General features: G+C 33.3%; 1 protein-coding gene across 1 annotated transcript; it reads right to left on the bottom strand.

Moving 5' to 3' along the window:
• Positions 1-1,416: 1,416 nt before the first annotated feature.
• Positions 1,417-4,744, bottom strand: LOC123672370. The gene is made up of 6 exons (XM_045606461.1): positions 4,557-4,744; positions 4,048-4,116; positions 3,751-3,930; positions 3,401-3,629; positions 2,958-3,124; positions 1,417-2,844 (listed from the first exon to the last, which is right to left on the bottom strand). Coding segments are annotated over exons 2-5 (420 nt in total). The 5' UTR covers positions 4,050-4,116; positions 4,557-4,744; the 3' UTR covers positions 1,417-2,844; positions 2,958-3,115.
• Between the last annotated feature and the right edge of the window lie 13,968 nt (positions 4,745-18,712).

Here is an 18,712-nt window from a genome sequence, read left to right as displayed (position 1 = left end):
TATATAGGACATGAAAATATCTGACATTAGGCCCACTTCTCGCAGATATTTTCATGTCTTATATAGAAAATAAAATTTTCAACTCAATAAATTACCGCTAAAAATATACTTTTGGTATCGATTTGTAGAAAACATACGATGCTTGCCTTTCTGGAACATCCAGGCAAATAAATCAATTTCTAAATATACTTAAATAATATCCACCCAAAAATAAAATTCGAATTGAAAAAGGAAACAAATAATCACATAACATTCTTAGACCCCAGCAAACAACTTTCAATATCACAGTCGAACCAAAAACTTGCTTTTAACGTGTTTAGAGATTTCAGCATTTCGATCAATGATTCACATAGCTTTCACCTTTACCATTATCCAAAGTAAACCGCGAAACCGAAATAGAACCATATATATAAAACCAATAGCTGCAAACAATGGGTTCAAACATGCAATTATAGAAAATTTAGTTAAGCAGAAAATATCAAAAATCAAATATACCCCATCATAAAAAACTGAAAAACCAAAAAATTAATTTCTCTCTCGTACTTTGGTGATATAAATGATAAATCATCGTTGTAATTTAAAGCAAAAGATTCGATTCAACCCCAAACACAAGTAAATCAGGAGTTTTTATGAGTTAACATGTTCAACTTGCAATATGAAATATATAGGACAAACAGGTCGACGTTAATTAAAAACTAGATTTAACGAATATCGAATAGATTTCAACAAAAATAAGTGTCTCTCCACCTTTGCATAGATAATAATCACCCTTTCCCCACAATTGACTACATGAAAATTATACATGTAGAACAAAAGGCAGGAGACTCAACTATTTAGAATCCACTGAAATTTATAAGTTATTGAACAGAAATAGTTTTTAAATTATGAATGAATAAACAGAACTGTGTTATTCTAAAATATTCAAATAATACCTGAAATTTGCTTAACAGTCAAAAATGTTTCTACCTACCGAGTTTTATAGCCATTCCTTGGTTTTTTCTATTACTTTTTTGTACCTGATTTCACATAAATACTCTGTACAATTTGTAGAACCTTCAATTTCTGAAGATAAACTTGAAATAAGTTCCAAACTCCGCAGGTACACAATATAATCTTCAAATTGTTAATTAATATCCAATTTTATTGGTAATAAAAATAAAACATGTTTTGAATACGGTATTTATTATAGGATCCTCTATTTTTCCCAAATTCTGAGGAAACTGCGAGTTATTGAATATTTTAGTAAGTATAAGTTACCAACTTCAGACTTCAATTTTTATGGGTATCCTTGAAGGAAACATGCTCTAAACAAATAATTTATTTTTTCGAGGAACAATTACATGTTATGGAATTAGGGCCTACAGTTTTTGACAAGATTTAATTTCTTGACACATAACAAAAAAAAAAAACAATTCATAGCCTTGAAGTAACAAAACTTCATAATAATAATATTTATTTACATATGTACTACATCACATTGTACACTATAAATATTCACTGTCAATAATTTTCACGGTTTGTCATAAAAATTCAATCAGGTTTAAAAAACAAATTACATACACAAACATTTTAAAACTCTTTTAGGCTGTATATTGTGTTCTGCAGCAATAATTCCTTTACTTTTTTATCGAAACTTTGTTCATTTAATCTTTTGATGTCATCAAGCAATTTATTGTAAAATACAAATAATACAAAGGGTAGATACAGATATGGCATATTTAATTGAGTTTAGTATATCTGAGATATTTAATTGTATGCTGATGCTTGACTAGATACCTACAGCTCCCAAACAAATGATTTATTTTTTCAAGAAACAATCAATTACATATTATGGTATCGGGGCCTACAGTTTTTGACAAGATTTCATTCCTTAACACCTGGCAAAAAAAAAACAATTCACAGCTAGTTGTTATTTTGAACTAAAACAGAGTTAAATTTTAATATACCTACACATAATTCTGATATTGTTTTGTTCTATTGACTTTTCTTGATTAATGTTTCAGTACAACAAGTTTTCATTCAATGAATACAAAATCATAACATTACACTAACCTATAACCAGAATCAAGAATAGATAGCCAATCAAAAATGAACAAACTAAAAACTTCTTACAATACTTTTGAAATGATATTTGAATAATCAATGCATCATAATGGAATATATGTACTCAACTTACTTAATATATAAAAAATTTTTGATTCTTTTTTCTTGTGACCATATTCTATTTCAAAAATTGAATAAGAAATTTTCTTTAAAATCCGGACAGGACCGATTCTGAGTTCTTCTAATGTTTTCCTATTGATTTTGTTACTATTTTCAACATATACCAAGTCACCAAATTCAAAAATATAGGCTCTCTACTGAGGACGTCTACTAATCTCTCCACAAAAGTACATTGGATCTTTCACTGACTACCATCCTCCAGACAAATTTGTAAAGCAAAACAATTCCGAACAAGTTTGATCATATGACAGGTATCTAAAAAACGAAAATCTCATTTTTTGTGATGGGATCTATGAAGCTAGTTTTCAGATCAGAATGATTACTGTAATCTGCGCCCAACTTCTCTGCCATTGAAAAATTTGTTACAGTGCCATCGAATGTAATTGATGTAACTGTGATTCCACTCTCATTGATGAATTCAAGGCATTTTTTTCAATAATTTTAATTTTTCCACTGCAGATAATCCATTCAATAAGAAGTATCCAACAGGCATCTTCCATGAACCATTAATGCAGACTAACATAAAATCTAATACTTTTATTGGTTCTGGTAAAGTATCTGAGTCACTTCTCTGGTGTCAAGAAATCACTGCTTGACATATCGCTAGAATAGCACCTCTTTCTGTAATGAATAAAATGAAGTCAATTCTGATTCTTCAATATGCATATGATTCATATTATCGAATAATATTCTGGAAATTTTCTTTGAATTCAAAAGCTTCTTTAAATACCTACCTCCTCTATCTTGGTATGGTGATTCAACAAAAGTTAATTTGTAAAGTTCGTTTTCAAACTATGAGGCAGTGAGGGTACCTGAAGATGAAGCAGTAAGAGTTGCTGGAGATGATGAACTTTTGGACAGAGCTCTGACATCATTCAGGTTACATGCCAATTCAAACAACCTAAAATAGCAAGTAAATGAAAAATAATGCAGAAGCAATTGAATATTAAGGTATTTCAAGCACATCCAAGAAACTCTGTTTGAGATTAAGACGTGAAAGCAATAAAATTCTTGAAACATTAATGCATCAAACTAGACAAAATTATTCATTTCTGAATAAAATCAATTTTGTGTATAGTGATCGTGATCTTGCTGTTCTTTTTTGGTCCAAACTCTTCAATAGTAATGTTAAAATATTAGGTTGGTTAGTTGAAAGACTTTTTTCATAATTGCTTACCAATAATGTGTGTTCTGATTCCTCTGATAAACGAAACTTTCCATTCAAAAATGACACCAAACTTTTCAATGATGTTATTCGAAGCCTTTGACGACGAACCTTATTTTGAAGAGAATGTATTCCCACTTTTTGTTTTCTGACAATTTTCTTTATACCGTGAAAACTTTTCCTTCGCTTCTCTGGTGTCGAGAAATCACTGCTTGACAAATCGCCAAAATAGCTCCTCTTTCTGTAATGAATAAAATTTAGTCAACTCTTATACTTCAATATGCATATGATGAGATGATTCATATTATCAAATAACATTGTGGAAATTTTTTTTTAATCATGAAGCTTCCTGAAATACCTACCTTTTTTTTCTTGGAACATTTTGGGATAATGGTTCAACAAAAATTGTCTTAGAAAGTTCGTTTTCACACTCTGAGGCTGTAAGAGTAACTGAAGATGAAGCAGTAAGAGTTGCTGAAGATGATGATGAGCTTTCAGACAGAGCTTCAACATCAAACTGGTTACTTGCCACTCCAAACAACCTAGAAATAGCAAGTAAATAAAAAATTATCCAGAAGCAATTGATGAAAGCAATTGTTTGAGGTTAAATGGTTAAGATGTGGAAGCAAAAAATTTTAATTTTTGTCTCAAGAACTCACATTGTCTCTGTAGTTGGGCTGATACGACTATCTTCTTGTTCGGATACTTGCTCGGATACTGTGTCTGAACTGAAAAATATTTTCGAAACATTAAAAATAATATATATCGATACTAATAGTAGAATGAATATAAAGACTCAGTAACACCATTATAAAATCAAGTATGTTTAAAATAGTTACTATTTATATTATATTATTATCACAATAAATATATATATATATATATATATATATTTTATATATATATATATATATATATATATATATATATATATATATATATATATATATATATATATATATATATATATATATATATATATATATATATATATATATATATATATATATATATATATATATATATATATATATATATATATATATATATATATATATTCTTTTGAGATAGAGCAATACAACAAATTATCAACATCAAACAACAAAACATATTGAGTAGATGTAATCTCAGTATTAGCAGAGGAATATTTTTTTTTAAATCATATTACCTTTCATTTGAAATCTCGAATGTTGTATGATAAGGTAATGGGACAACATCTGGCTTGAGGAATTTTCCATTTGGCCTTATGGTTCGAACAAATAAATACCAACTTCTTAGTGAAATTAACGCTTTCAAATCCAAGGAGCGAAGCCCAAATTCCTCTCTTTTCGGTATCAGATGGAAATCTGAAATGAATATTCAATCACATTATTCTAATTCTACATAATTTTATCTACCTACGTCACTGGAATATATGACATTTTTTTACTTACTTATGAAAAGATAAATCCAGATGGGAAATCTTACTTTTCTTACAAATTTCACACTGACGAATCATATTTAAATACATATTCAACTAAATTCAGCCTAAAACGCTCAAATCACGAAATAAATATTAGAGCACACAAATTTATTTCCTTAAATCTCCTTAAATATCTCAGGATTCGATCTGACAACGATGCAACCAATGTGACAGACCACGTGAAAGAAACCTGCCATCTTGACAATTTGCCTATATAAAATAAGAACAGTGTTGCCGCACTTCCCCAGACGCCGAATCATTCAAGGGTTGCGTTCTTAAATTTACTCCGAGTAAGCCGTGATACTCGAAGAGCATACTCGGAGGAAGGAATAGTACGTTTGTGAACGCTTTTGAGTAATCATAGCTTACTCGGAGTAAGTTTAAGAACGCATAGAAATGAACTGCGGACGAAGTTTTGAACCGAAACATCAGCCCAAATGATAAATCTGGCAACAGTGCTTTCCCCCAGTGAAATAGACCAGATTACAGTCGGCCAGTACAAATAGTGGACTAGTGAATGTTGGCCTCACTTTCAAATGTAAACAATCAGGTCTCTTTTGATACGTCTATGGTATTTACTACTATTTCCTTTACAGTTTGAACACAATTTGTCTGAAACGACTAACCGGCAAGGTGAATGGGTAAACAGGCAAAATCTATATTCGACAGGAAAGCTTTCCAGATTACAATTGATGGACATTTAAAGGGTTGTCTTAACTACAAGAACAATTGTACATATTTCAATCCCTTATCAGAATGAAGACATACGTTCAACCATAATATTGAAATTCTACAGACCGAAATCAAAAGTTGAGGCTTTAAGTTCCTAGGATAACTAAATATACCTAGATAGTCTTAACAAAATTATTAAGCGCTGAAATTTCGTAATTAATGAATTCATTTGAATGAGATTTCGAAAGAAAATCATTAAGAACTCGACTGGGTGTTCAAAATGATAAAATTCATTGATGACGCATTAAAAAGTTAATATTGGACTATTTCAACTGGTACACTCTATAATTTTTTTTCTCATTCAGTACACAATTTTTCAAATTTGCTACTACTCAAATTTGCTACTTGATAAGAAAATATAATACATGTTTTGCCATTTGGAAAACCCCGATAATAACGTTTGAATGAGTCATCAATGAATTGTCTCAGTAGAGTTCCCAAAGATTATCAAAAAATTAGTACTTACCTCCATTTGTCTAGAATTTGAATTTGAAAAAATCGAAATATTTCAAAAAAGGAAGTTTTAAGCATATAAAATCTTGGGTTAATTTATTCCATTTAATCTGGAAATTCAATAAAAACAGGTTGTTCTATAAAAAAAATCATTTTGTTCACTTACATTACTTCATTTACACATTTTTTGTAAACCCTATGTATTTCGAAACAATTATATAATGTAGCTCTGATGGAGCCTAATGATACTGTGAAAATTTGAAAATTTCAGCCCTTCACCGTAAAGAGCATCGTCATCGCGCCCATGATGGAACAGCCTGTTTCATTTCAATTCATAAGAAATAACCCATCGTTTCATTTCTATGATTCTCCAATAAAGCTTAATAATTTTTGTGTTAGCAAAATAAAATAGGATATATTTTAAAGACGTGCCTTATCGGCATCGGAAACAGGCCTGATTTTATATAAACAATTAATTTCATAATTGTCTATTTTTATTGCCTTCCGTTCCCAGAGAATGCATAATAAATATTGGATTCAGTAACTGAATACATAGTTAGACCCGAATAACAGAGTTGGATAATTTCAAGGGGTATAAACGTTAAATAAATTTTTGACGTCTTATGATGTTTCATGAGATAAGTGAACAAAAATTCTCTCGGGAATTTTGTGTGTATGTATCTATATTTCGGGATTCTAAAAATACAAGCCCAGATGAAATAAACCTGTTTCGCATCTCGAAGAAACTTCAGTCTTCAGATAGAAAAAATCCTAGAAGAATTTGTGCAACCGGGTTCACCAATAAGAAAGAGGGGTATAATAAAACCATCAAACGTGCCGACAGGCAACAGTAACAGCGGACAGCCGTATTTACATCTGAAATGCAGTCGACTTCTCAAGATGTAAATTCTTCGGAGTAATAAATGTAATAATAGAAAAATTGAAAAATTTATCATATTCATCAATATATTATATCTAAATCATTCTTATTTTTGAAATCCTGAACGTAGAACCACATCAATATATGAATTTAGTATGCAATTTCGGATTTCAAATATTTCATCAAAGGTTGTTTGAAACCTGACTCCGATGACCTGAGGTTGAAGTCCGAAAGGTCTACAGTGATATCAAGACCGTCCCTTATCTGAAATATCAGGTCAAACAGTGTAAAAAAAAATCGGATTATATATTTATTTCTATGAAAACACTTCACAGAATTATTTTCGGACTTAATTTGATGAAATATATTTCAATCAAAATACTAGCAAGACATCTATTATTCATATATGTAGGATCCGATTTATTGTTCCCTGTAAATACTTGAGATGGGCAACCGGATGTTTGGAGACCTATTAGTCTCTTCAAGTGCCAAGGGCATGACAAATTCAATGAATTTACAGGGAACGAATGGTTATTGTACATAATGCACAAAGGATGTGTTATTTTTCGGGGTGTCGAAGAATGTCATATGTCGATTGTAAAACTTAAGAGTTATGGGGTTGGGAAAAGTTTCAGAACAAGACGATTAGGCCAGATGTGTTTCACATGTTTTTTCTCAGGTTCTAGTCCTTCTCGGTTTCCAGGAATCCGCGAAGATCTTTGGGGGCGGTAAGGCAAAAGATTTCATTGGACTAGGAGATGGTACTTTCCCCTAAGGGTGTGGCCAAAACGAAAGAAGGGATATTCGAGACAGGGTAGTACCAATCGAGAGAGAGGACAGTTCAGATTAAACCGAAGACGGGTACAGACGGTACGGTTCAACTCAAATCAAAGACGAGACAAGTTCGGTTGGTCAACTTAAGACGTAAACGAAAAGACGGTTCGCGGACTAGATTAAGACGAGTCGCGAACAAGTTAAAGACGAGACTACCGAAAAGTTGAAGTACGACGAAGACGTTTCGAGTAATCAATTAAACGAGAGTTAAAGACGAAATTCAGTACCGTATACCGTATAGTAGTGAGAAACTTGTTGTTAGGACGTTATTGGGATCTTCTCAATACTGAGTTTTCACTGTATAATTGTGGCTTTGTAAATAGATGTAAATAATTCAAAAGAGTTTCATTATTACAAATCCAAGAAAGTCACGGAGAAAAATACGAAAGGCCAGGTAATCGAATCATACCTCTAGACGATCGATTAACCAAGCCTACATATATAATGAAATATTTGATGTTTGGAATCGCAAAATGTTCGAAAATATGTTATTTCAAAAGATAAAAATAACTTCATTGAAATATGAAAATAATGTTCATGAAAAACTGAAAGGTAGTATAAAGGTATTATGTTTCATTTTTCAATACAACGCAAGCATAAAAAGTATATGATTTAGATAAAGGAATTGTGACCAAGTATTATATAATTCCTGAAACATTTTTAATTTACATTCTGGCTAACTACGCTGTATTGATCGAACTCTAATAGATTTTCCTCAATCATGCAAAGATTAAAATTCTTTTTGATATTTTTCTATTAGAAACATGTCGTCCCTTCATTTCCTTTAATATTTGTAATGAGATGTAAATTTTCAAAATCTTGATTATAATGACTTAAAATTCAATTTCATATTATCTTTTTTCTAAACAAATGTATTAATTTTTCATAGAATTAAATATATATAAACATAATATATTTATACGTATTTATTTATTTATTTATATGTTTCAAGGTACATAATAAAGCTGATCTGATCTATACAACATTAAATTCACACAGAAGTGCCAGCGTCAGATGTTTGTTACTGTATTGAATTTCAAGACGATCAAAGACTAATCAGATTATGTAAAACTATTAAAGGCTACCAAAGCGTCGGCGCATATTTGTGTTATGACAAAAATTCGGAAGTGCTTAATGCTTAGTAATCCGCCAAAGTGCTCGCGAGCACTGCAGTGCTCGGGATCCCTTTTGGGATCACTAAGCACTAAGCCTTTCGTGAAAGTGCTTCGATTACGAAGCACTAAGCACTGATTTCAAAAAGTGCTCGGGAGCACAGTGCTTGGGAGCACAAAAAGTGCTTTGGCACAGCTCTGAATCTGTTAACGCTGCACGATGTTAAAAACACCCGGTTCTCTTTCTAAAAACATTAGTCTCTTGCGTTGCGGTTGTTCATTCTGATCTTCTCGGATCATATATGGTCAAGGGAAAGGGAAACATGGAAACTCTCAAGAAGTGCGATTTACCAAATACGAGGAATTTCCAATGAAGAATAAGCCGAACACATGTTGAGCACCAGTTTAATTGTTTCTTCATCTAGTATATTCAATAATATCGATTTTCTTTCTTGATTTCATCGGTCAACTCATTTGGATTAAAATTATTCTGCAATTGGGCTTTGTATGTGTTCCAATCTGAAATATTCAGTTCGAATTCCCGTATTTGACCGACTATATTCCCTGTGAACACAGTGTTGACCTCGTTTTCCGTAATCGTGTACCTTTTCCGATGAAAAGTTCACACTTAACCATCACTTCACTTAATCAATTCGAAGAAATGATATTTTTCAAGACATTTCAATTTTGATGTTCTCGTCGCCAAATGTAATGTCTTCAATTATTTTGCTATTAAGGGGAAACTGGGTAATGATACCATAGGAAGTCATACTCCAACTGCTTTATTAAAACATGAAATATATCATGTGTTATCTTCCCACTGCAATTCGCTTGAGAGGGGATGCGCAATATATCACAATTTTCAAAATCACGCTTTGGTATTGAATCTGAGTTTCCATAATTTCTCAACTGGTCATATTTTCGACTTTAACAATGTTGAAGTGTTGCATAATTTATTTATTGCCCATTTAGGATACAAACAGTAAAAAATTTACCAACAGAGTATCCACTTAATATTATAATATGTACAGAAACAACTCGTTGAAATAAAAGGAAAAAAAATCCCCCTAACCCGACATGAAAAAGTGTTTTAAGAGTTTTTTGAACCTTGTAAGACCATCCGAAACAATGTACATGCCACTATTCAATTCAAGACTATTATAAATAGCTTGAAGGCGCCGCATCGGAGAGTGCTGTCCTGTGTTCGTCCTACGAAATATGACGTTGAAGAGAGTTCTATCTCGCAGATCTCTTCCCGGTACATGCAAATTGATTTTATTAAGGAGAAAAGGTGAATCAATCCCAGAGTGTATAATTTTATGTAGAATACAAAGTTCCTGCACCGACCTACAATCCTTCAAAGCTAACATGTGATATTTTTTTCTTATAGGGGTATAATCTCTATTTTCTATGATGGTATGAGTTTTGAAAGCTAAAAATTTTAGGAATTTATTTTGAATTCTCTGGATTCTTTTTATGTGAACCTCGTAAATAGGATTCCAGATAACGGATGCGAAAGACAACTTACTGTGCACAAACGCGTAGTACAAGCCAGTAAAGACTCTAGGATCTCTGAATTCTTTGCAACTTCTGTTGATAAATCCAACCATTGACGCGCTAATCATTTTTTCGATGTGTGATCGAAATGACCATTTTTCATCAAGCGTCACACCCAAGTCAACAATTTCACTAACGTATTTCAACTTTTCGTTTCCAATTTTGTATTCATATATGATTTTTTGGACTCTCTTAGTGAATGAAATATGAAAACATTTCGACGGGTTTATCATTGAGTTCACAATATTGGACCAATCTATCGAGGTCCTCTTGAACCCCATGACATTCACCCATTGATCGAACGACCCGATAGATCTTCAAGTCGTCGGCGTAAAGAAGTATCCCACAGTGTCGGAAGCAACCCTTGATATTGTTAATATAAATAAGAAAAAATAGAGGACCCAGATGGCTACCCTGGGACACGCCAGATGTAATATAGAAAGTTTCAGATCTGTGGCCACCTATCGCGACAAAGCCAGCTCTTCCTGTTAAATAGGATTTACACCATTCTACCAACGATTCGGGTAAGCCAACATCCGCGAGTCTTCTCAATAATTTCTCATGACTGATCTTATCGAACGCTTTACTAAAATCTGTGTATATCGTGTCTAACTGACCCTGGGCGTCTATCTATTCTATTACATGCTCCGAGAATGAAAGAAGATTAGTTTCTAGGGATCGCCCAGGAAAGAAGCCATGTTGTTCCTCTATGATAATATTTTTCACTGAGGGTAGTACACGATTATATATGATTTTTTCAAGTAGTTTGCCGAAAATGCATAATTTGCTAATGGGTCTGTAATCCTCAACATTATCTCTTTGTCCACTTCTGCACTTTTGAAGATAGGCGAAATTTCAGCTGTTTTCCACCTAGTTGGAAATGATGCGGTTCCGAGTGAAAGATTATATATTACTTGAAGTGGCTTAATCAGATTGCTCATACATTTTTTTATAAATAATGGTGGTATGCCGTCAGGACCACTACTCTTGGATATATCCAATTCATTTATTACATTCTCTATCGTTCGAGAATTTATTTTTTCGACATTACTTATTTTGGGACATTCGGTATCCGGGAGAGCTCCCTCTACAGGCGGGACATAAATATCACGAAAACACTTGGCGAAAAGCTCGTGGACCTCTCGGCCCTTAGCGCGTTTGTTGCTCCATGAGACCGACTGTGGTATGTTAGCTACGCTCTTTCTTTTATTTGCTAAGTATTTCCAAAGTTGTTTTGTATTATGAGAAATCTCGTTCTCGATATTTTTTATATATGTTTTGTAATCTTGTCTAATAATTTTTTTGACATACAGCGAAGTTCACAGAATCGATTATAAGCATTAAGATCCTTGTATTTTTTATATTTCTTGTGGAATTTATTCTTTTCTTTTATAATTTTTATTAGTTTATGGGAAAAATAGATTGGAAAACTACCACCAACTCTAAGGGTTGGAATATAAAGCTTAATGATATCATTTATGATTGAGTAAAACTTGTCAACCACCTGATCCACATTTTGACCCGAGAGCTCAGTTCTCCAGTCAATCTGGGACAAATGATGGTTAACAGCATCAAAATCGCCCCTTTTAAAATTATGATGATAGTTTTTTGTGTGAATCAATATCTTTGCAGGAGTTAAATTCAAGATAAACTCTAAGGCATTATGATGTCGGTTTTCATTGACTAGAAATTCAGTTGGTCTTGTCAGATTTTTGATGTAGTCAACTTCATTGCAAAGAATGAGATCCAGGATCCTACCAGCGTCATTACAGGTAGTATTGAATTGCATGAGTCCCAGGTAAGCAAAAGTGTCAACTATTTCAGAGCAATGGAGCAATGAAGCAAATTGTCGGAAGTTACCAATAGCTGAAATGTTGTTAATTAATAAATTTAGGAATGATGTTTTCAATTATTGTTCAGACACCCAAGACCTTAGCTTTTTATATGCCAATTTGTTTAGATACCTTTAGTCATTGTACTGTTCGTATTGTAGATTTTTTAATTTTGTGTAGGTAGATTTCTTGCATTTGCAGTAGGAAAGTTTATAAACCTTCATTATGTTCACGTGTGTCAGTGTAGATGTCGCCGACTTGTGTGTCGATTCGAGTTGTTGTGTGGTCTATAGCCTCCATTTCATAATTTGTTAATTAGGCTAGCTTTTACGTCGTGAACGGTTTTGAATAATAATAATAATAATAATAATATGGTTTATTCTGTAAGCTACAGGGTATAAACATATAATCACAGAGGCGTGAGCCTGTACGTGACTTCTAAATAAACAAAATATAATACAGTAGCCGGTATTCAAATAATTCCAGAAATCAAAATCAATTGATGAACTTGAACCTGTGGATGTTTATGATTTTTTTTCATTTCATGCATTGTTGATGCTTCAATTGAGGTGTGTAGGATGTTAAATTTAGTTAATCTTTAGAATTTACTCACTTTTTTGCAACTTAATCTTTTTGTTTTATTGCATTGTGCTTGCCCTATTGTTGATTTTTTCGCCCCTGTCTCTAACTTGAGGTTCATTCTGGATTGTAATTGCGATTTTTGTTCTTACAGGCCCTGATGAAGTTTATTCATTAAAATAAACGAAACGTTGCCTGAAAATTAGATATTCGAATCTGTCCTCATCCGATAATCCTCTCATTCGAATTAAGATTAGAGGACGCAATTGTGATCAGATATATTGAAGCTCGGACATTACTGACGAATTATACATGGGTTTTTTCCAGGAATTTAGGTCATCATTTGGCGACGAAGTCTACAACCTGCTAAAGAGGGCATTCTTCTACTTCCAGTGCCTATCCGGTCCGGATTGTGGCAATCATCTTTACTATTTTCACTCTGTTTGCTGCCGACCTGAAAAGTGATGTGGTCGTTGTAGAGTACCAGGTTGTTAGGTTTTTGAGCGAAAGGGGGGCATAGACAATTGGATCAAGCTAGCAAAGTTGAAAAACAAGCGCAATTTTTTTTTGCAGTGCAGATACTTGAAGATATCGCCAACACACATACAGCAAAACATCAGCTGTCTGTATTCTGTCATGGATAACAACCATCCATTCATCCATTTAGTGGACAACATTTTTCACGGTTTGAAGAAATAAGTACTGAATTTGTACTAATGCATAAAATGAAAAAACAATTACTGTGCTGAAATCAGTATGAAAATACCTTTCAAATGAGGTATCACTCACCCCATCTTCCCTATTCAAAATTTGGGGGTGAGGGTTGTAGTAGCAAGGGTTGAAGCGCTATGCGTCCGTAACCTACATCTTAAGTTGTCCCCCTCGAAACAGAAATCGACCTGTCCGAGCATTTCTATCGAAAAACTATATTTCGTCTGTAATCTCGTCTGTTTCGTTTTCAAATGGCCACCCTGTATAATACAGAATCTTGGAAATGAGACAAATAAAAATGAAACGAGAGGTAGATGTACTAACATCATAACAAATCATCTAAATTTTCTGAAGAGTAAGGATACAATTGACATCTTCAATAGACAATATCAGATTGCCAAAAAAATTTTGAGACAGAACAAGAACTTTATTGTTACTAGGTCTGATAAAGGCAATTCTACAGTTTTGATGTTGGGTGACGACTATCACTCAAAGATGACACAATTGGTCGAATATGAAGACGTCTATTGTAAACTAGGAAAGGACATGACTTCACATTATGAAAATTGAATAAATAAAATTGTTATAAAAGTCTATGATGATGGAGGTATAGATGAAGCTACCTGCAAAAGGCTTCTTTCAAAAAATTCCTTGCCACCCAAAATATATGGTCTTCCGAAAATCCAGAACGCAGGTATCCCGCTACGACCTATAGTCTCCTGTGTACAATCCCCATGCTATAATATCTCGAAATGGGTGAGTGATATCCCTACAACCGTAAACCCCACTCTCCGTTTTTTGGTGAAGAATTCTTCTGAGGTTTTGGATATGATCCCGGACGTGAGATTGCCTGATGACTACAAGCTTGTTTCACTTGATGTGACTTCCTTGTTCACCAATATACCCAAGGAGCTTGTGTTGAAGGTGATCGATAAACATTGGCCGACTATTTGCCTCAACACCAATGTTAACAAAGAAATGTTCATGGACATGTTTATTTTCGATAGCAGCTTTTTCACATACCGCAACAATTTTATGCTTAGATATTTGGTAGTGCTATGGGTAATCCCGCTTCTCCTGCATTTGCCGAGCTCTGTATGCATGAGCTCTTGGTGAATGTGCTTCCGTTGTTGGCTTTCGAGCCCCCGGTCCTGTGCATCTACGTGGATGATATCTTTATGGCGATTCTTGAGGGTGCTGACGACGTAGTTTTGAATATTTTCAACTCGTATAATCAAAGCCTACAATTCACTATCGAGAATGAGGCTAACAGATGTCTTCCGTTTTTGGACTTGTTGTTGATACGAGATGCTGATAATTATATGATAACTGATTGGTACCAAAAACCCACCAGTTCTGGGCGAATCATCCATTACAGATCAACTCACCCAAGTTTCCAGAAGATTGCCATACTTAAATCACTTAAACACGGAGCACTAAGGCTTGCACACCCACAGTTCAAGGAAAAAAACTTTAAAAATCAGCTTTAAAAGCTGATCATGAAGACGGCAACGATGAATGGTTTCCCTAAGAATATGGTTAATGCGGTGCTCAACACGCAGCAACCAGTTCATCATGATGAACCCAATGAAAGAGTAAAATATTTAAAATTACCATTACAGAAGGGATTAAGAGGCGCACTTTGCAGGTTGTTGGAGAGAGATGATGTGAAGATTGTTCAATATAGTAAGAAGACCATCAATAATTTGTTCTCTTAGTTAAAAGTTCGGGAGTGGTATACTCAATTTCATGTGGAAACTGTGAAAAGAGGTACCGGGTTTTTCACCATTATTTGACCCCCCCTTTATCTTTGTTACTAAAAGGGGTACAAAAAAATTTTTTTACAAGAGTTCCACGAAATCAACTAGTATTTTTTAAAATGATTTCACAAAACGAAATATATACAGAGTGGGCAACATATTGATTGCAACTTCATTTTTTCAAATAGAACACCCTGTATATTTTTCTATATTTGACTAGTTCTTTTCCCCCTGATTTCGAATATATAACATATGTTTGGTCTATCTCTCTTATTCTGAGTACCACAGAGTTTCAAATTTCAAGAACCACCTGGCAAGCTAAGAAATCAGTTTTCAAGTGGAAGGCTCCGATAATTCAAAATGCCCTCATCTCGTTGTCAGCGATATATGACATACGTTTGTCATTGAATGAAAATATTCATCGAATATGCACTAAACAAAAGCGGAAAAATTCGAAATATTTCCACTTTATGTAAAGAAAAATAAAAATTAGGAAGCTACAAGGAGAGAATATATAGAGTTGTATCCGAATCATCCAATTCCAATTTATAGTGAAAAACGTATGCCATATCGTTGCCAACGAGATAACTCAAAAAAGGGCATTTTGAGTTATCGTAGTGTAGGGTTTTTATATTGTTGTCTAGGGGTTTATATAAAAGGCCGCCGGAACTTAACTATTGTTTATTTACACTTTGTACAATCTTCGTCAATCGAATATACAGCCACTGAACTTTCGTCTATCGAACTATCGAAGCTATTTTATTCCGTCTAATTGTTAATAGTCTAATTATCGAATTATCTAACTCGCTGCGTCTACTATATTTTACGTCGAATCATATGCGTCTATCACGTCCAATTCTTCAACCTTTTCCATCTAATCTCTAACGTCGAATTCCACCCTCGTTCGTCTGCATCGTACCTCTTCCCCTTACGTCTCCCTATATCGATAAATCTGCATGGTCCAACCTTTTAGGGTCGATCGTGTAGTTCTCGTTTCGTAAATTCAGTAGCGTATCATTCAGTCGGGTGTTAAGAATTTGGATCCCACACTCGGCCATCCTACAGTGAATCCGACTCGTCCGACGTAAACGTCTGAATTGGTTCTTCGTGGTTTCCTATCTTAACTACGTCAAATCTATAATTTTTCACATTGATCACTTCGTATGGTCCTAAAAATGTCTTAAGCATCTGGTCTTGTACGAAATTCTTTCCCTTCTAATGGCTTATGGTCAGTAACAACAATAAATTTATGTCCCATTAGCCAATATTTCCAAAATTTAATTGCCTCTTTAATTGCCAGACATTCTAGGAATATTGCTTTCTTGTTCTTTTGATATTCATTCAGTTTTTTAGAAAAATACGCTACGGGTTTCATTTCACCATTAATCTGTTTTTGTTTAAGAACAGCTCCTACTCCTTGAATACTGGCATCAGTATATATAGTAGTATAGGCACTTGGGTTGAAAATTGCAAGAATTGGCTCAGAACAAAGGATGTCCTTAACCTTATTGAAAGCTTCCTGACAAGCCAATGACCAATTGAATTTTACATCTTTTCTCAGTAAATTATGCAACGGTTCTAATAACCTAGCTGAATCTTTTATATATTTGTGATAAAAATTGGAGAAAATATTAGAATATCATCTATATAATTTAGGCAGAATAAATTCAGGTTATATTTTCTGATAATATTATTCAATATACGTTGAAATATGTCTTGAATCTGTAAGATTTATTTTGTTTAGTTTGAAATATAACATAATAACATACAAAAAAGAAATAATATTATACAAAGTAATACAAAGAAATAAAATAAAAATAAATAGCTTACTAACCTGTAAGAAATCAAAAACAATGCCACTTCTTCGGGATTCTAAAATAACTCACAAATACCACATGAACTAGTCTTAGGTTAGAATCTCAGACATAGAACGTAGATCATAGAACATAGAACATAGAAGTTATAAAGTTGTTTTCCCTAAAAATAACAGTCTTATTTTTACATATTTTTATTATTGCTATAAGATTATATGATGACAAACCAAGAGATACAAAAGGTCACTTTGGAACAACTTTTAATAGAAATTAGAGAGGTGAAGAATTGTATATCTGCATCGGAAGTGAGACTTCGATTGGATATTCAAGAGCTGAAAAGTAAAGTTGATCTATTGGAGAGGGAAAATAAGGAATTGAGAGAGGGCAGAGGGGCTCTCAAGAACATTATAGTTTTTGGATTGGAGAAGAATTCTAAGCTCTCACCGGAACTTCTGTGCTGTGAGCTGAATGGATTGTTGGGCACTCGGGTTGAAGCATCGGAAATTGGTTATTACTATACTTGAGGAAAAACACAAAACTGCCCTTTAAAGATAGAATTTGTGTCATACCAAACAAAAAGAAATATATTCAACCACGTTAAAAAGTAAAAGGGTTCAACGGTGTCGATTTCGAATGATTTAACACCGGAACAGCGTCAGGAGACTCAGATCATTCTTGTTGGAGGCCAGAGAAAAGTATACGGAAAATCTTATATAAAGGGAAATAAGTTGGTGGTTGGGCAGGTTGCCTACGATTTAGAGGATTTGGAGTGTTCCTAGGAACAAAATAAAGTAAATAGTGCACCAGGTACTCCTACAATTAGGAATAGTAATCAAACGTTGGTGGAAACTGGATACAAACCGGTAAATTTGGCTCCTGGACCATCGACCATTAATGAAGGAAAACGAGTGAAAAAAATATTGACACCACATTTGGCCACACACAAAAAGTAATTGTTGACTAAAAAGAAGTCACCCTCAAAAGAAAACGTTGGTGGCATGAAGGAATCATCCCCAAAAGAAAACGTTGTTGGAATGAAACTTCGACATAAGTCAACGACAGACAAATAGAAATTCATGGTATTGCAAAAAAAAAAAATAAAATAAAAAAAAATAAAAAATTATAATAACAATAGCATAATTCTGATATGAATCTACATTATCTAAAAAGATTAAATTAAATCAATAAATAAAAAAAAAATATTATTCGTATGAAAAAATATAAACTTATTCTTTGAAAAAAACATATATATATGTATATGAAGCAAAGTATATTTCAGATACTAAAAACAAAAAATTAAAAAATCAACTCAAGTTACGCTTAGTATTTGTAATTGTTGCTATTAATCGGTTTATCAGAGACTACGAATTTATATCACATGACACTATTGTTTTGGAAAACATCAATAAAATAAAAGATTACAACTTGAACAAAAAGCTCAACATTCTGCATATGAACATCAAAAAGGTGCGTCAAGTTGGTGATCCACTCCCAGAATTTAGATATCAAATTGTTTTGGGTATTTTGTGCCCATTTTGTGCCAATTTTTGCCGTATAAAAAAATTTTGTGCCCATTCGATTTTCGAGATATTTCGAGT

This window comes from Harmonia axyridis, chromosome 2 (assembly GCF_914767665.1).
Source record: "Harmonia axyridis chromosome 2, icHarAxyr1.1, whole genome shotgun sequence".
Taxonomy (NCBI): Eukaryota; Metazoa; Arthropoda; class Insecta; order Coleoptera; family Coccinellidae; genus Harmonia; species Harmonia axyridis.
This window is presented reverse-complemented; position numbering and strand designations above follow the sequence as displayed.